This window comes from Apodemus sylvaticus, chromosome 12 (assembly GCF_947179515.1).
Source record: "Apodemus sylvaticus chromosome 12, mApoSyl1.1, whole genome shotgun sequence".
In the NCBI taxonomy this organism is placed as follows: Eukaryota; Metazoa; Chordata; class Mammalia; order Rodentia; family Muridae; genus Apodemus; species Apodemus sylvaticus.
In genome coordinates, this window is record NC_067483.1 from 33,895,523 (window position 1) to 33,915,510 (window position 19,988).

Here is a 19,988-nt window from a genome sequence, read left to right on the forward strand (position 1 = left end):
CTACCACGAACAAACCCAAAAAAACAAAACCAGACCAAAACAAAAACACCCCACACTAAACAGACACAACTGATATGGTAGTACTTAGCTGTCACTCCAGCACTAGAAGGCAGAGGCAGGAGGAAGAGGAATCCAAAGTCATCCTCGATGCTACAAGCTACGGAATGAGACTATGTCGGGAAAAATCCAATGTGTGCCATTGAGACGTTCCTGAGAGGTGTCTTCTCACTTGGTATTGAAGCCGTCTTCTGAGAGGAGAGATCCCTGTACTGCCTGCACACTTAAAAGGGTGTTTTATGTTCATGTTACCTGAAGATGCTTTCTGTAGCATCTTCTACAAAAAGTTTTGTCGAAACTTGAGAGCATATGAGGAACCATAGAGAATGAAACCTGATAGGAAGCCTTAGTTCCAGATGCAGATCTTCCCAGTGATAACAAAGTGTACTTGCACGACTTTCTTCTCTTCCCTTTAAGGGCTCACATGTCTCAAGCCAGCCTAGAACTTCCTGTGTAGCCAAGGATGACCTTGTGCTTCTGATCCTCTTGCCTGTGTATCCTGGATGCTGGCATTATAGGCGTGCACAGATAAACCCAGGGCATGTGGTGCTGGGGGCCCAGCTTGGGGCTCTGTGCATATGGGCAAGGCGTCTACCACCTTAGACACATTCCCCGCTCTTCTCCAAACTTTTCAAAATGCTGGTGTGTTTGTGTGTGTGTGTGTCTGTGTCTGTGTGTCTGTGTGTGTCTGTCTGTATCTGTGTGTGTATGTATGTATGTATATATATATATATATGTATATATATATGTTTGTGTGTATAGACAAATGTATACATGTGCATGCTCCTTTTTAGAAATAGGAGTGGTATTTATATACAACAGAAAACTTGTCTTTGTGGTGTTTTCTCATGCTGTTAAGTCATTTGATAGCTACATCGTTATCGACCTCATATGAATTGCCCTTGGTGGTAAACACAGATGATTTGGCAAAGCTAGTATCTGCCTGGTGATTAGGTTTAGCTTACAGATTGGATAATGAAACCCAGTCTTTCTCTTGCCATTTTTGACTCTTTTCCAGCTCTCCTCTGGTATAAATAACAACTATTTACACACACACACACACACACACACACACACAACTATAGTGTCTTTCCATGGAAAGGTCATTTTAAAATCGATTTTAAGATATGTAAGTGATGGGACTTGACATTCCCGACAGCCGATGGCTGTAGGGGCCCGAAGTTAATTCTCTTTCCATTAACACCTTCCTTTCTCATTAGTGCCCCGCCTTTGCCTGCTCTCTGCTGCTGTGCAACGCTGCTCTGCTCCTCTTTTGTCCTTGTTCTGTCTCTCGGGGCAGCCATGGCAGAAGGCGATCTGAGACAGGAGCCAAGCAGAGAAGGAAATTATTTTGGGCAGTTTGGATGTAAGTCCTTGGCTCGTCACATAGTCACTTCCGTGCCACTGAAACATGGTCACTGTCCCTCACAGGCGAGTTGCAAGCCTTGGCCTTGCCCAGAACCTTTGGCTGACTTTTACAGACCCTCCTTAAAATGGGGCCTGGTAACTAATGCCACAGATGAGCGTGCTGAGCACCAGCAGGCTGGGGGCTGACTCCGCTTTTGTTTTGTTGCTGCTGTTCCTCTTCCCCTCCCACTCTGTGTGTGCTTATGTAAGTACATGCATGGCATACATGCGGAAACAAAGGACGGTCTTGGGTGACGTTCCTTTTCATCCTTGTTTGAAGCAGCATGTCTCTGTCCCCAGGCTGATGACTTGAGCTTCTACCCTTGTCTTAACCTTCTGTCCGGAAGCAGTGACTAGAATCCAAGGGCTCCCGCATGGCCCAGGGCGGATAGGCTCAGGGAAGGATAGTGCCCATAGACAGCTTTTCTTGGTAGTTTCTCAAATACTGATGGGTTTGATGAGAGAAATCATGGTTTGCCATTCTCTCTTGAGGAACTAGGTGATGCACCCAAGAACCCTAATCTACCAGCAGAGCCACTGTTTCTTCTGAGGGCCCTTCTTGGACACCAAGTTGACCTCATGTACAAGCCCTGCTCACAGAGGTACAGAGGCTTGCCTTTTCCAACCTCAGGATCCTGGGAGCCAACATTAGCCCTCACAGAGAAACAGCTCTGCTAACTCCTTCGCCACCCTGTTCTTGGTGAGCCTTCTCACCCTTTCTCCCCTGTGCTGTCATGGCTTCCTGGAAATGAGAACTTCCAGATGCTCTGCGGGCGCCTGCTCTGCTGTGGTCTAATTGATCTGAGAACTAACCAAAGATGTCCTGGCTTGAAAAGCAGTGCTCCCTCCCCCTGAGGGGTGTTCTAAAGGCTCTCGACCGCCCACTCACATTCTTACTGTGTACAGTGAATTGTAGGAACATGGAAAAATTTGGGTAGTAATGTTGGGCTTCACTTTTTACCACCAAGGCTTTTGAAGTACAAAGAGAAATTTAAAAGTTCATTAGTAATTAGAAATTGCAGTCCTGCTGAGGACACATTTTACTGCTACTATAACCGTAAAACACCATGATAAATATAAAAATATGCTAGAATTTGCAAGGAATATTTGTGTCCTCATTTTCTTATTAAACTCCACCAGAACTACTCTGCATCACACAATGTCCTTAAATAAATAGATTACCATTAAATACAACATAACCAAATATTCCGCTGTTTGCTTAAAACTGCAATAAAGCTGTTAGCAGTTTTTACACCTTTTAAGAAGGTGAGAAATGCTTTTATCACCCGGGAAGCTATAATTTACATGAGGACAGTTGTTTGTTCTGGTAGGTAATAGATGATCTGTTTTGTTAATTTGTTCATATAAAGCATATTCAGTGAGTGACGCAGTGCGCTGGGCACTGTGTGTATTTGTAAAATTACAGGCCTGTATCTGCACGTGTGTGTACATATGAATGAAGGCCACATACTTTAGACTGGGTGTCTCTTGTGTTTCTCTCTGCCGTGTCCTTTGAAGTAAAGTCTGTCCGTGGAACTTGGGGTTCCCCCCAGCTAGGTTAGACTGGCTAACCAGTGGATCATAAGGGACCTGCCTATCTTTGACCGTTTGTACATGGTTCTGGGGGTTCAAACCTAGTTACTCATACCTTATAAACTCAGCCAGCTCCTCAGCCTTAAAAAAATAAAAACCCAATAGAACAAAGTCGTGAATCACTTGATTTATCTGGTAGTCTCCAGTTCACCCATGCCCTGGCTCAGCAATGGTGGATGGTGTGGGTGGACAAGCCGTTGTACAATGGCAGCCGCAACTCCCCAGTGTGGTTGTGAGGTGGCTCAGTGAGAAGACATGGCAGAGACACAAGAGGCCTGACACATAGGTTCAGAAGCTGCAAGTTAGAAGTGCTGACAGACAGACCCAAAGTGCTTCAGAAGAGGTGGCCTGTCCTGCCCAGGCTGTCCCTTAGTTACTTGTCATTGAGAATAAATTCCTTGTATCTGTAGGGTGAGCATAGAGGATGCATTGAGTTAGCTAGGTAAAGTCAGTAGGACAAGGAAGGGGCGTGGACACAGCTAGCATTGCTGGGATAGTTTGGGAAGGAGCATCAATAGCCCTTTCTCCATCTCCGAATCCTTTCTTACATTGTGGACAGAGTCACAGGCCGTTAATAGAGAGAGAAGGCCCCTCTTCATGACAATCACAAAGTATAGTTTTAGAATTTAGGGAGAATAGTTTTTATCTATTTACTTATAATGTATTATAAATAAATGTATTTATTCCCTCTTTATCTCTGTCTGTTGGTCTGTCTGCCTGCCTCCTCCCTCTCCCTCTCTCTTTCTCTCTCTCTCTCTCTCTCTCTCTGTGTGTGTGTGTGTGTGTGCGTGTGTTTGGGTATTCCAAGAGGTCAACATTGAGAGTTTTCCTCAGTAATACCCAACCTTTTGTGGTGTTTCATTTGTTTGTTTATTTGAAACAGGATATCTCGCTGGAGCTGGCTAGTAAGATGCAGGGCTTTCCTTATCTCTGTGTCTTTAGTGCTGCTAGCTGTGGGCATGTGCCACCATGCCCAGCTCCGTATCTGAGTACTAGGATCTTAACTCAGCGTCTCAAGCTTGCAGAACAAGTAATTTTACATCTGCGCCATCTCCCAAGCCTGAGCATATCCTCGTAATTGATAGTGTGATTGATTGATTGTTTGTTGTTGTTGTTGTTCTACCTAGGATGTGCCCCATGGTGGCTATCACCGAGAACTCTATTAGGGCTCTGTTCTCTAGCCCTGTAGTTTTTCAAGCATGGTTGCAGAAGGCTCCCAGCCCTTGAGAGCCCATTCGTGTTAGCTCATTTTCCATTCCCTTTCTCTGGAGGAAGAAGGGAGCCAGGTGCTTTCTTCTCCCCCTTGTGTTTGCAGCAGTGGCTCTGGTGGTTGAGGCCACAGCTCATGTAAATTTACAGCATTCCTTCTCACTCCTGCATTAGTGAGTAAAACCCTTCCTCTAATATGCTCGTAACATCCCTGAGGGTGGCTAGGGAGACACAGATTAGAGAATGTCTTTATTCTGTCTGAAGGTTTGCCTAGGCTTTATCCAGCAGTGTCTGGACTCTCCTTTGTATATTGTCGCTTTAGGGCTCCCTCACCACCTCTTGTCCCATTATATAGGGTGGTCCCCACACTGAATGTTCTCATAGACTTCCCATGTTCATTGTACGCTCATGTGTCTGTTCCAAGGAGCTTGTATCTTGACCCTGGTGAAGTTTGGTAGAAACATTTGACAGTTCAACATCTAAGAAAGGGACTCCTCTCTTTCAGTGTAAGCACCCCAAGAGAATATCCTTAACCTTTAGAATCCAACCTCGTCCTTACAAGTTTAATAAATATTTGTGAACAATGATGACTCTAGTTGTTTCCCTAAATCTGATTATTGCTAATGTCTGGTTCTCCAGCATGGCTGAGACTGTGGAATTATGCCCATCAATAACCAACAGAAATACATCCTTTTTAAAAAATTGAATCATCCAGGAGTATATGAGGGAAGTGTTCTCCAGTTGATAGCTGCTGGGGGAAGGAGAAACATTCTCCTTTGAGAGTATGCGTGGCCACTGTAGGTAGGAAGTCTTACACCAGTGCTCATATGGACTGTACTAATTAGACATAGTGGTCTATCAGAAGAGGGAGGGAGAGAAGAAAGAGGAAGAGGAGGAGGAAAAGAAAAAAAGAGAGGAGGTGGGGAGAGTAGACAGGAAGTGGTGTTGGGAGATACACCTTAAAGATTTGGAGGGGAGAGTGTGTGTGCATATGGTCATATGTCATTGCATACATGAATGAAATCCTAGAAGAATAATAAAAGTTGTGAGGTTCAAGGACGTGGTCCTTTTGGCAGGGGGCTTGCCTAGCCACATGCGATCCCAGTTCCACACAGAACTAGATGAAATGGCACACACCTGTGATCTCAGTACTCGGGTGGTAGAGGAAGGAGGATCAGGAGTTCAAGGTCATTGTTGACTTACGTAGTAGTACGTTCAAGACCAGCTTGGAGTTCCTTACACCCTATATCAAATAGGGAGGAGGGAAAAGATTGGAATAGAATATGCTAGAAAGTAAAAATAACAGTCAACTTCTTTCTAAAGCTGCTTCAAGGCCAGGCTACGCCTTCAGATCATTTCTGTGTCCTTAGCCACAGCACCATGTGGAGGAGGGTTCCCTGCAGTGCTGAGGTGGGAGGGGCCATGGCAAAGGTTCTTCCCTCTGGCCCCGTGTCTGGAAATAACTCTACAGCCTCACTTATCCTTATCAGAGTCGCTTTCACACAGACTGGCTTATGTGCTGGAGTCTGGCCTGATTGGAGGCGGTTCCTGCTATCACCAAGATGTGCTCATTTTAGGGGAGGTCAGCCACTTCCGAAACATTGAACAACTTTCGTGGCTTGTGTGTGGTACTGAGGAGGGTACCAATACACTTCCTGGAAGTGGGAAGATCAGAGGATGATGCTGGGTATCGTGTTCTCTCCTTTTTCCATCTCATTCTCTTGGGGCAAGGTAGAAACTGAACCCAGAGCCATGCTGGCACCCAGCAGGCCCAGCAGTCCTCCTGCTTGCTTCCCAGCCCCTCGACTCCCTAATTCAGGGGCCACAGGCATGTGTGGCCACACACAGTTGTTTTGTGAGTGTTAGGGATTTGAACTCAGGGCTTTGTGCTGATGCGCCAAGGGGTATTAGCCATTGGGCGATCTCACCTGCCTCTGTCCAACTTTTTTACATTGTAGTTCAAAACATCCTCATCTACAGAGTTCATGCTCAGACACCATATGATAAAGCTACCTAAGAAAGTGCTGCAAAAAATATCTCCCGATGTTTTAAATTTATGAGTTAGTGTTGGGCTATGTTCAGATATATCCTGGGTGCCCACAGGCCACAGGTTGGCAGAGCCTGCAGACGTTTTCAGTTTTCTTTCTTTTTTTTTTTCCTTCCACAGATCTGAAGAAAACGCTTGCTGTGTTGCTGGATAACATCCTGCAGCGCATCGGCAAGCTCGAGTCAAAGGTGGACAACCTCGTCAATGGTACGGGAGCGAATTCCACCAACTCCACCACGGCTGTCCCCAGCTTGGTGTCACTTGAAAAAATTAATGTGGCAGGTAAGGACGGCGGTTCTCCACCCACCCATGGGACAGAACCTTTCCTAAAACTACAGTGCCCAGGTTCTTACTGGTGCAATAGAAATTCCATAAACTTGAGGTGACCATCGTGAGGGCAAGATTTACCCTTATTTTTTAATAACAGATATTGGGACACTTCTATGCCCGGCTCTGAATAACCGGGGGATTCTCTGACGCCCGTGCAGATAGTGCTCCCAGAATCAGTTGTGCTGATAAGACTCAGAACATAGATGAAATGAAACACAGAGGTTATCAGAAAAGCTCCTACCAGAGGAGTTCTCTCCCTTCCCAACGCCTGTCAGATGCAAAAGCCTGCTAGCTGTTAGTAAGCAGGGTATGGGCATGTGCTCCTGTAATCCCAGCATGGGACAGCATGGGAGGGTCATTGAGAGACTCAAGGTCATCCTCAGCTTCTCAGAGTCTAAGGCTCTCTCAGGCTGTAAAACATGGAAGGGCCAAAGCTGGGAGAATTTTAGCAGACAATAAGGTAGCACTGTTTTGGAACACTGAGCGTCAAAGAAAATCTCAGCGGCTGCAGGCAGATACAAATGAATGATTAAACTCATATGAAAAAAGGAAAAAAGAAAGAAAGAATGTAAAATAATTTCTCATTACACAGATTTTACTCTGGGAAGCTGGGAGGAAGCATAGAGCAGGCAGGAGAATTGGGCATTGAAGGTCATCCTCTGTGGCACAGCCTGGGCGGTGTGAGTCTGTCTCAAGAAACCAAAATAAACGCTAGGTAGCCAACATGATAGATAGAAACCCCAAGATCCTGGAAGGTAGTGTGACTTGCTGCTCATTGCCTGGGGTCGCTTCCCCGCCCCCCCCCCCCCCACTAAGGCGTGGTTGCCACTGCACAGAATGCCTCTGTGAACATGTGGCACACCAGAGGAGGGAAAGCCAGGTGCCATGAACACTCGCAGACACTGCCATGTGGTTTCCATAGGAATCTGTCCTACCTTCCGCCTCTTAATATTGGCATCTCAGACAAGAGAAGGGAATGGGTAAAAGTACAACCTAAGTCTTATACCCAAGGCTTGTCCGTAGCCTGCATTGGGTCCACCTTCAGATCACAATACCTTGGAGTCCACTCCTAGCCTGTTCGTGTGTGAGCCCTAATTCCTCAAAGGGATGGCCATAGGGCTGGATGGTGGGACACTTTGGAGAAGTGCTTGTGAACAAGCTATCTGGACCTTTCATATGTGGCATTCCCTAGCTGTGATTAAAAGATAAACTAAGGGGCTGGAGAGACGGGTGGCTCAGCTCTTAATTCCCAGCACCCACACGATGGCTCACAGCTGTCTCTAACTCCACATCTAGGGGATTTGATGCCCTCTTATGGCCTTCCGGGGCATCAGGCACACACATGACATACAGACATACATGTAGGCAAAATATCCCCTACCCCTCTATGTGTATGTGTGTGCATGTTTGTTTGTTTGTTTATAATATGAAGTTAAGTAGCTTGTTACTTTTGAGTTTTTAAAGATCCAGCTTTAGGGGGCAGCGACGGAGCTCAGTTGGCAGAGTGCTCGCCCTGGATCCTGTCCCCAGCCCCCACTAGAACAGGGAGCGGCAGTGCACCCACCCTCTCTGCACTTGTATTTAGGAGGAGGAAGTAGTTGTGATCAGAAACTCAAGGTCACCAGCAGCTACAAGGCCAGTTCCAGGCCACACTGGGATACTATCAGCAAACAACTCAATACAGAAAAGCCGCCTCCTCTCCCTTCTTTTCCTGTGGCTTGGACCTCTTTTCTCACAGTCCTAAAAGTGGCAGAGATTTTTCTCTCCCCTTTCTTACCCTTCTTGGTGTCAAAACAGCGACTGCTTCACAGTGAGCAAGCTGGGTGGATTACCTGTTTCTTTGGCTTTTTGCCATTGTGCAAATTTTAATTCACAAACTATATTTCGAATAATCCCAGTATCTCACCAAAGTGTTAAAAATAACTTTTAATTACAACACAGAGACAGTGTCATCTAGGCCATAAATCCTGTCTTCCCCGCCATTCCAGCAGCTTCTGTAATTAGACAAGGAAGCCTCCCACTGTGTTGAGCTACTTATTAATAAGTGGGCGCTGTGCCTCTCCAGGCTCTGCTCACAGTGCCCTCTCCCAAGGTGTGGGGCTTGTGGAATGCTCTGCACTGACGTCATCATGGCTATGTGTTATCTGATTTGAAAGATGGAGTGATGTCTCCTCTTCCTCTTCTTCCTCCTCTTTCTCTTCCTCTTCCTCCTTTTCATCCTCCTCCCCCTCCCATTGTGTGTGTGTGTGTGTGTGTGTGTGTGTGTGTGTGTGTGTGTGTGTGTCTGTGTGTGTGTGTAGATACGTGCTACTTGCTCTTCTGCATGCATGTGGAGATTAGGAGCCAACATTGGATGCCTTCTTCAGTTGTTTTCAGTTGTATTTGAGACAGGGTCTCTCATTGGCCAGATCACTGATTTAGGCTGTCCTGATTGGCCCCAAGGTTCCCCGTCCCTACCTACCCAGCTCTGAGACGACAGGTGCACATGAAGTCCTCCTGGGCTTGAGACAAGCATGGTTTGCTTTCTGTTTTTAGGTTTGTTGTTCTGTGGTCAGTCCATGGTCTGGATAGAGTTTTATGCCATCACTCTCTACCTGCTGTGTGACCTCTGTGGCCTTTAGCTGTCCAAGACTGCACCCAGGATATATAGAGAGGCTGCTTTTCCTGAGTGCCACCTCCCAGGGCACAGCATCGTGGGTGAACTCAGGAATGCCATGGGGTAAATGCTTTCAAATGGGATGCTTGCCAGACCTGGGTACTGTGCTACTTTAACTCAGCTAACAAGGGTCTACGGGGCTCATTCTGGAAGCTGGTGACTCAGACTGAAGCATCTTTAAATGTGCCGCCATGGATGTGCTTCCAATATTTAGTGACTTTAATATAACACCAACACCAGAATGAAGGGCTGGCGTGGTGGCTCGCTGATTAAACGCATGCGCTGCTCTCGTGGAAGACCCAAGTCCGGTTCCCAGCTCCCAGGTCAGGTCACTCATAATCACCTGTAACCCCAGTTCTAGGGGACCTGATGCCACCTCGACTCCATGAACATCCGCACCCAAGTGTACGTACTCATGTATACATAATTTTAAAAAAGGAAAAAGTCAGGATGATGTCGATTTTATTTTTAATTTAAGAAATAGTGAATTCAGGATCAGAATTATTTTGTTTTGAGACAAAATATTCATTGCTTCCTCTTGCTTTGATAAAACCCCAAGACAACTTAGAGAAGGAAGGGTTTATTTAGCTTGCTGTCCAGAGAGGTGGGTGGGGTCCTTAATGGCAGGGTGTGGAGGTGGGGCAGAGGCTGGGGGTGGGGTCAGATCTTAGAGCCAGAAATAGCCTGAGTTCCCTAGAAATAGCTCTAGTCCTTAAACTCTCAAAGCCTGTCCCTAGTGACATACTTCCTCCAGCAAGACCATACCTTCCCAGCCTCCCCAACCAGTGCTATCAATTGGAGACCAAGGATCCAAATGCCAGAGACTATTAGGGAGAAACACCACCTGGTCTCATGTTATCTATCTATCTATCTATCTATCTATCTATCTATCTATCTATCTATCTATCTATCTATCTACCTGTTTGTCTGTCTGTCTGTCTGTCTGTCTGTCTGTCTGTCTATGGTTTTTCTCTGTAGCCCTGCCTGTCCTAGAACTCACTCTATAGACCAGATTGGCCTTGAATCCTCAGGGATCCACCTGTTGCTACCTCCTGAGCACTGGGATTAAAGGTGTGTCTGAGTTCCTGGCGATTCTGGACTTCTTATCCTCACACCTCCACTTCCCAGTGGTGGGATTATAGACCTGAGGTACCACACCAAGTTTATGAGATGCTGGGGATGCAACCCAGGGTAAATACTCCACTAAATGAGCCACATCCCTAGCCCACAAATTACTTTTTTTTTTTTTTTTTTTTTTTTTTTTTTTTTTGGTTTTTTGGATTTGGTTTTTTCGAGACAGGGTTTCTCTGTATAGCCCTGGCTGTCCTGGAACTCACTCTGTAGACCAGGCTGGCCTCGAACTCAGAAATCCGCCTGCCTCTGCCTCCCAGAGTGCTGGGATTACAGGCGTGTGCCACCACTGCCCGGCTCACAAATTACATTTTTAATAATCAACCCCATGTTCCCTGCCTTTGTGTCCATATGTTGCGGTACACTCCAAACTTTCAGTGTTCTTACTGGATAATTAGGGAAAGAACACACACACATAAAATAGCCATGTGGTGTTGTGGTGAGGTAAGATGAGTGGGGAGGGCTTCTACATGAAGTTACACTCTGGAGCTGGTTAGAGTTGGGGCCTAGGTACCTGGAAGAAATAGATTTTGACCCTAAGAAAATGGGGAGAGGAAGAGTAGGCTAAGAACAACTGTACAACTGGTGCCTGTCACTCTCCTGTTGTTGGAGGGTCCATACATTGACCTAAGCTGTTTTGTTTATGAATCTTTGAGAAGCAAGTACTTCTACATGTTTTACTGAGTTTAAGTATTCGGGAATAGGAACAGCCCTTGGTATCACGGAGTCCTCACGGTCACTGTCCTCTATGTCAAATACTTAATTACTGCTGTGTCAAAGTACTGGGAAATAAATAAATAAATAAATAAATAAATAAATAAATAAGTGGGGAGGGCTTGTTCTGGCTCACAGTTTGAGGGTGCAGTCCGTCCTGGCGGGAAAGGACAGCAGCAGAGTGCGAAGCAGCAGGTCACATGACATCTACAGTCAGGAAGCAGAGGGAGATGGACGCTACTGTTCAGCCTGGCTTTTTCTTTCTGTGCCCAGTCAGCAGATGGTACTACTCTCTGGGTAGGTCTCAGTTAAGCCAGTCTAGAAACTTCCCTGTAGACGTGCTCAGAAGCTTGCCTGCTGGAGATTCTAGAGCCTACCAAGTTGACAATCAAGATCAAGTGCATACCCTTCTAATAGCTTATAGGAAAGAGATGACCCATGAGCCGGGCAGTGATGGCGCATGTCTGTAATCCTAGCACTTGGGAGGCAGAGACAGGTGTATTTCTGAGTTCGAGGCCAGCCTGGTCTACAGAGTGAGTCCCAGGACAGCCAGGGCTACACAGAGAAACCCTGTCTCGAAAAACCAAATAAATTAAAAATAAAAATAAAAAAAAGATGATTTATTCTTTAGTCACCCCCACCCCATTTCCATCTGTAAGTCATCATAATAGGCCAAGCCTATTGCTTAATTACTTTTGTATTATTGTAATAAAACACCCTGACCAAGGCAAGTTAAAAACTTAGGTGCTTAATTGGAACTAATGATTTCAGAGCATTAGAGTTCATGAATATCTTGAAGCGGGGGCATGGTTGTCATCAGGGAGGCACAGTGCTGGGGTAGCCACTAATAGCTTACATCTCAGTCCACAAACAGAAGGTAGCAGGGGCATGGCTGTCATCGGGGAGGCACAGTGCTAGGGTAGCCACTAAGAACATCTCAGTTCACAAACAGAAGTTAGCAGGGGCATGGCTGTCGTCAGGGAGGCATAGTGCTGGGGTAGCCACTAAGAACATCTCAGTCCATAAACAGGAGGTAGTGAGAGCTCACTGAGAATCTCCCGACAGAGAATGGCATGAACTTCTGAAACCTCAAAGCTTGTGCCCAGTGACACACTTCCCTCCAGGGCCATGCCCCTTACTCCTTCCCAAACAGTTCCACAAACTGGGACCAAGTATTCAAACATGTATCACCTTTGGGGCCATTCTTACTCAAACCATCACAGTCTACAACAGAGATGTTACCATTTTCTGGAAGGTCCTGGGGAAGGAGAGCTGAGCTCCCTAGACTCTGAGCCTTTCTGATAGTCAGGTTCCCTCTGTATTGGCCTCGTTGCTTTAACTGCCGAGACGTGGTCCCTCTGTGCACAGAAGCATCCTTTTCTCAGGAACGCACATGGATTTGCTGGATGGCCTACTCCATTTCCCCTGATGCTGGAAGCTCCTTTGTCTCTTATCAGTTAACCAGTACATGGTTTTCTGGTCTGTCTGTTTTGTAACTGCCTCCCATGTCTACAGATTGGTTGCTCTAGAGGAGGATGGGCGTCTCGCATTAATAACTCTCCACCACGAGCAGCCTGCCACTGCTTTTGCGGGTTCATGCCTGTGCTGTTGGTCCTCAGAGCCCTTTTGTCATCTCCGCAATGGCTCGAGAGCTGTAAGGGAGTTCATTTTTATGGGGTTCCACCCCGCCTTAAGTGAGGTTTTTCTTCCTTCCTTCCAGCATGAAGACATGTGGTAATTGCTCAGAAGCGCTCTCCCTGGCGCGTCTTTACAGCTTGCTCTGGTGGTGCTCGGCGCACTGATGTTTCTGATTGCTTACTGTTGTGTCTTATTGCTTGCTGATCTATCTTCTGGGTGACTGTAAACTGCTTCTAAATTGGGCACCATAGCAGTTGAAAGAGTGTTCACTGAATTTATTTTTTTAAAAGAAGGAACAGCCGTGTGTGTGTGTGTGTGTGTGTGTGTGTGTGTGTGTGTGTGTGTGTGTGTGGTGTGGTTATCCCTTCTTTGATCTGTTTAGTATTCTCTGTGACTTTTTTCAAATGTGACTTTTTTTCCCCAAATTTATCACCCTTGGGTTTTGTTGTTGTTGTTCTGTCAAGAGTTAATGTGTCCTTAGGGAAATTTAGGTAGAAAATGAACTTTATTCAAATAAAAAATCACAATTGCAAACTCTGTTTATTTTGTTGGAGAGGAAGGGGAAATAAAAGAAATGGAAGAACAGATCACAAAGGTCCTGCCCTTCCTCTCAATCTCAAAAGAAGTTGATTTACTGGACTTATCCTTTCCAAGACCTTGAAGGCTCCCTCGTCTAGTTCCTGCCTTCATGGGATCAGGGGAGCATTGCTGAATGGTACAGCACTGTCCCAGCCAGTTCAAGGTCCTCCCACATGAACAAATGATGCTTTGGTTCTGAGAAAGACTTACATTGGGGGCAGGAAAATTGGCTCCATTGGAAAAGGGCTTGCCTTGCAAAGTGGGGTCTGATCCCCAAAACCCACTCTACAAAAGCCCAGATGTGATGGTTTATGTGCTGAGGAGGAGGAAGCATCCAGGGCCCTGGGCCTTGCTAGACACCCAACCCTGTCTGTTGGGCAAGGTCCATGCCAGTGAGATATCTTGTCCTAAAAACAGAGAGGTAGAAGGAACTGAGAAGCAATAGCCAAGGTTGTCTTCACACAGAGACACACACATGTGTACCCACACATACATACACATGCATACACACACATACACACACACACATATATATATGTATATATATATATATATATATACACTGTATATACACACATACACACACACATATATACACACACAGATACACCCTGTATATACCACACACATATATATAGATATAGATATATAGACATACACAGATACACCCTGTATATACCACACACACATATAGATATAGATATAGATATATACATACACACACAGATACACCCTGTATATACCACATACATACACATGCCCATACACATTTGTATATATACACACAAACACATGCTTATGCGTATACAAATATACAGTCACACATGCATGCACACACATACCATGCCTCCAAAAGAAAAGAAAAATTTCTTTCTCTAGTGTTTTTTTGTTTTGTTTTGTTTTGTTTTGTTTTTTAAATTCTTAGGGTCATGTACAAGGTGATGGGTTTCACCCAGGCATCTTCATACATGTGCTTGCTCTGTCATACTTAGTTGGATGTTTCACTTTTTGTATGTATTTCATTCTCTCTAGCTTTGTAAGTGATGTGAGTGATGGCTGGTGTGTGGCGCATTGGCTGGGAACAGGCTGAGGGTGGGCGGTGCAGGTGTGGACCGCCCTGGGGATGGGAGCCCTTCACTCTCCCCATGCAGCCATGGTCCAAGCCTGACCTGCTGAAGGAACTAACTCAGCGGCTCTGCTCCCAGAGGCTGGTGTCTACAAGATGAACTAACTCCTCACAGTGTCTGTTCTCCATTCCTCCTGATGGCGAGTTGCTTGGAGGCAGAACTTGACATCTCCTTTCCCTTTCTCAAAGCGCAGTAGATGCCACTCATGGGAGTTAACTCCCTCTCCTGTTGCTTGTGACTGACCTCCCCCAAGCATGATAGTTGTACATCTAGAAGAGAGGACACCGCAGGCAGAGCACTCTACAACAGACGTGGGCGTAGCACACATACATTTGTTTACATAAGTGTAGTAGTTACTTTTCTCATTTAATCAAAACAACAAAAACAACTCAGGAAGGGAGGGGTGGGGGGTTATTTGGGCTCACTGTTTGGGAGGACCGGCTGCGGAATCATGTGGCAAGAGAGTGAGGCAACCAGCCTCCCATCGCATCCAGTCAGGAGGTGGCTGCTGCAGCTCAGCTCGCTTCCTCCTCTCTGTTCAGTCCAGGATCCTAGCCCGGGAGTAGTGCTGCCCTCATTTAGCTTGGCTCTTCCCACCTCAATGAACTCAATGTAGAAACTCCCTCATAGACATGCCCAGAAGCTTGTCTTCAAGATGGTTCTAGATCCCGTCCAGTTGGCGTTGAATTTTACCCACAATTGCTTACATTAGCAATAACCATTTCCTCCCGTGCAGAAACTGAGTGAGTGGGTGGCTGCTGTTGACTGACTGTCCCTCGAAAGCAAAAAAAAATGTAACAGTAGCATGCATGTTGTATTATCGTCACTACAAATGCAGGGACAGTTGGGAAACAGTGTCACAAAATCCAGTGTTCAGGCGCAGCTCGCTGGCTTTTTCGGTATTTAATCCAACCTGATTCTTAGGTGGCTTTCCCTTTCTCAAATCACATTTGCCGCAAGCACTGGGGTTTCCAGTCCTTGGGAAGGGCAGTGTGTTTGAACCTAGATGTTGTTCTGAAAAACAATCACCGTAATTATTGTTCTTACCATTTGAAAATTGAAAAAGGTCCCTGCTGAGTTCTAGGACTCGCCTGTAGCAGTGTAATTCCCTGCTCCATGCTGCTAATGGACCTTGAAATTAAGTTACACCTGTGCTCCCTCTTTGTTTGTGAGCCCAGAGCAGTGCTTGTGTGTAAGTTGCACCGGAAGTGCCCCAGCTCCCTGCCCAGGCTGGAGCCCCCCAAGTCTCTTTCTCAGGGTCAGAGATGGGCCAGTGAAGTGCTCCCCACTCCATGCTGTGCCTGGCCAGGCCAGGTAGAATTACAGGGCATTTTCTTTTTAATTCGAGCACAACATGAACACCGGTCCACTGTGGCTTTCTGTTCTGTCCTTTGCAAGGCAGCAGCAGCAGGGGCTTGAAGACAGGTCAGTATGTCATCTTCATCTTCACAGAAGGTGCACAGTGTCGGTGTGGGTTTTACTTTACAAAGATGTTATGATTTTAATTGTAAAGAACTAAAACACACGGCTGTGGGATAGCTCGATTGATAAAGTGCTGCATGGGGCCTTGAATTTGATCCCCAGAACTTAATGTTAAAGAAAAGAATGAACGATTGAAAAGAAGGAAGAAAGGGAGGAGGGAAGGAAGAAAGACAGTAAAAGAAAGCAAGATAACAAACCAGGCATGGTTGTGCACACTTGTGATTCCATTTCCGGGGACTTAGATGGGAAGGGGGGAACCCAAGGCTCTCTAGTTAGCCAGGCTCCCCTTCTTGGCCTTCTCCAGGTCAGTCGAAAAAGCAGGATTGACTAGGGAGGTGGTTCAGTGGCTAAGAATGATTGCTGCAGAAACATAAGGACCCAAGTTCAAATCTCCAGCGCTCAGGTAGAAAGCCAGGCCTGGCTGAGCCCATGCCTGTCTCTTCAGTACTGTGACCCTAGACACAGGAAGATAGCTGGTGATAGACCACTATTGTCCTCAACCACATACATATATTACACATGTGTTCATGGCCACACATATCCACACTCATATACCACATGTGTGTTCCTAGCCACACACACATCTATACACATGCCACACACATGTTCATGACCATGCACATCCACACACATATACTACACACATGTTCATGGCCACACACATGCCACACGTGTTCATGACCACACACATCCACCCACATATGCCGCCACCCCACCCCAAACCCCATATAGCACCTAAGGAAAATAAACTTCCAGGTGAAGTCTTCCTTTGAGGTCCATGTACACGTGAGCAAAAAGGCCTGAATACTTGTTAGCATCTCTGTCAGTTCCACAGAAATCAGCTGCCGTTGTTGGTGAGATTCTCACTTTGTGTTGGTCAAGAGTGTTTTGATTTTTATCTTTAAAACGAGGGCTACAGTTCAAGTGAAGCAAGTAATGCTGACCCTCTGGGCCATGTGTGTACAGCCGTGATCTCAGCTCTGGGCAGCTTCACACCCCCAGGGGACACTTGGCACTAGCTGGAGCTGGCTGTGGTTGTCACAGCTGGAAGGTTCTATTTTTATCTTACAGAAAGAGATAGAGACACTGCCTAGCAGGCTGTGCTATCCAGAGCAGCCCACACAACAGAGGATTCTCCAGCCTCAAATGTCAGCCATGCTGTGCCAAGCAACCCCAGTCTCTCAAGGTTTCACTGCAACCTGATGGTATATTGGTTCCAGTGATGGTCAGGGAAGACAGATGTCCAGTTCAGGACTGACAAGAGGGTTCAGTAGTGATCAGATGACCTGGTGACCAGCATTCAGTCCCTGAAGCCCAAATAGAAGAGATAAGAGAGAACCAATTCCACAAACTTGAACATGGCTTACAGGTACTGCTGCACACATACATTTTACACATATATACATTCTCTCCCTCACATCATCATCATCATCACCATCATCGCTGTCATCAATAGGGCTCAGCGGTTTAGAGCACCTACTTCCTGAATTTGGTTCCTGACTCCCACATTGGGTGGCTCAGTCAGTTGCCTCTAGGTTCAGAGGATTCAGCATCGGCTTTTGGCTTCTGTAGGTACCTGTACTCTTTGTACACCCTTACTCCCCATGTATACATAATTCAAAAATAAGATGTTTTTAAAACCAACAGTAGAGGCTGAGCGGTGGTGCCTTTAATCCCAGCACTTGGGAAGCAGAGGCAGGTGGATTTCTGAGTTTGAGGCTGGCCTGGTCTACAGAGTGAGTTCCAGGACAGTCAGGACAATACCAAGAAACCCTGTCTCAAAAAAAAAAAAAAGTAGTGATTGATAACAGTGTAGGTAGGTAGGTGCCTGGTTCCAGTGTTGCTTGCACTGAGAAGACATAAGTGACTTTTTTCCTTCAAACCAGCTTGTTCACGATGCCTCCCGCAGCCCTTTCCCATTTAGCTTCACAACTGGTCTTTGAGACCTCCACCAAACCAGATTACATTCTAAGCTTCCAATGCTTATTTTGGAATCCTGACCTTAACGCCTTCCCTGGCCCACAACCAGTGCAGTTTTGGCATCAAACTTTGTGCTTTCTGCTTATATGAAAGGTAATTATTTCTTTTCATAAAAGAGCCACTGATTCGGAATAACGATGGCACAAAGTACTGTGAAACAATGGATTTAAATTGCAGAATGGTGGATAGAAGAAAGCCCGGTTTCCTAATTTGAAGCAGAGTGTATATATAATTATCAAGATTCAAGAGGGTACATTTAATGATGCAGGGAAAACAAATTATGCCCCCAAAGATCGACTTTACAGCAGGAAGTACCCTCCCCTGCATCCTTTGGGCACCTGGAGAAGAAGATGAGCCAGAAAGATAGGTTGGCATTGCCCATGAGGAACCTTCTGAATAGAACTCTAAAGTTTCTGCTTCGCTCTGCCAGTGAAGAGGAAGGCTGCAGGCTCGAAGCTGAAGAGATGAGCTGTGATTGTCAAGCAGTAGTAAATGCAAAGATGGCAGGGAGGTGCATGGAAGGGGGTCATTCCAAACTCAGGTGGGAAAAACTAGGCCTGGGAGGCAGCTCAGGTGGTGGAGAGTTTGCCTTTCATGCTGGAAGCCTGCGGTTCTGTCCTCTGTACTGTGTAAGCCTTGTGTGGTACTGCAAGCCTGTCAGGGTCCCTTATACTCAGAAGGTAGAAGCAAGAGAGTCAGGAGTTCAAAGTCATCTCCTGCTATAGAATGAGAGTGCCAGGATAGCTTCTGTACATTCATTCACTTTCTATTGATGTGATAAAATGCTGACCAAAACCAGCTTAGGGGAGGAAAGGGTTTATTTTAGCTTATAGCTTGTAGTATATTGTGGAAGAAAGATCAGGCAGGATATGAAGCAGATGCCACAGATGAACACTACTTACTGGCTTGATTTCCAGAACTCTCTTAGCTTGTTTTGGTTTAATACAGCCCAGGACTATTTACCTAGGGATGGCACCACCCACAGTGGGCTGAGCCCTCCCATCTTAATCGTCAATCAAGAAAATGCTGCCCTGGAGGATCAAGAAGGCTGAGTCTGATGAAGCAAGACTTTGCTGATACGCTCCTCCTAGACAAAGGGGTGGAGAGAGCAGCCCTTACTGGAGAAACCACAGGGCTCACTGTACTACCCAACATTTTCAAAAAAAGAATGAGAGAGAGGGGGAGGGAGAGAGAGGGAGGGAAGGAGAGGGAGAGGGAGGGCGGGAGGAAGGGAGGAAGGAAGGAAGAAAAGAAAGAAAGAAAGAAAGAGAGAGAGAGAGAGAGAGAGAGAGAGAGAGAGAGAGAGAAAGAAAGAAAGAAAGAAAGAAAGAAAGAAAGAAAGAAAGAAAGAAAGAAAGAAAGAAAGAAAGAAAGAAAGAAAGAAAGAAAGAAAGAAAGAAAGAAAAATGAATGCTGCCATGGGCTTGCCTACAGGCCAATCTGTTGGGAGCGTTTCTTTATCAAGGTATAGCTTACTCTTTCCAGATGATCTTAGCTTGTGTCATTTGACACCCCCCACCCCCCAAAAAAAAACCTAATCTGAGCATCTCACTTGTATGAGATTCTGTCTTGAAATGAGGTTGTGGGGGTTGAAGAGTTTCCTCCGTGCTTCCGAGCACCTGCTGAGCTTCAGAGGACCAGAGCTCAGTGCCTCCCCTCCATACTAAGCAACTCACAACCACCTATAACTACAGTTCCAGGGAATCAGACATCTTTTTCTGACCTATACACTGCAGCCAAAAGAATGCAAGTGCACACCATACACCGTTATATAACACACTTATATAAGTTAAAACCAGTCTTTAAAGAAGGGTGGAGTTAGGGCTCATGAGGTTCTCTCTCTCTCTCTCTCTCTCTCTCTCTCTCTCTCTCTCTGGAGCTACAGGCAGTTAGTGTGTGTGTGTGTGTGTGTGTGAATGTCTTGAAGCCCATTAATACAATGAATAGACATTAATAAAGAACTTCAGGTTGGAGACTACTGATGATGTAAGGAGGCAAACCTCTGAAAATGGAGAAAAGAATGAGGCCTGAGGGGAGA

The 19,988-nt window shown here is 45.9% G+C and overlaps 1 protein-coding gene and 1 non-coding gene across 5 annotated transcripts in view; both read left to right on the top strand.

Annotated features, from left to right (window-relative positions):
- Mgat5 (alpha-1,6-mannosylglycoprotein 6-beta-N-acetylglucosaminyltransferase) overlaps positions 1 to 19,988 on the top strand; it is a 293,176-nt gene that overhangs the window by 118,912 nt on the left and 154,276 nt on the right. For all 4 annotated transcript variants that reach the window (XM_052199815.1, XM_052199817.1, XM_052199816.1 and 1 more), the window contains exon 4: positions 6,434 to 6,595. In XM_052199815.1, the coding sequence (XP_052055775.1) occupies positions 6,434 to 6,595 (162 nt within the window). The remainder of the gene's footprint in view (positions 1 to 6,433; positions 6,596 to 19,988) is intronic.
- On the top strand, positions 18,981 to 19,107 carry LOC127697944 (small Cajal body-specific RNA 4). Its single transcript, XR_007980612.1, has one exon. It is a non-coding gene; the product is annotated as a small Cajal body-specific RNA 4 (non-coding RNA).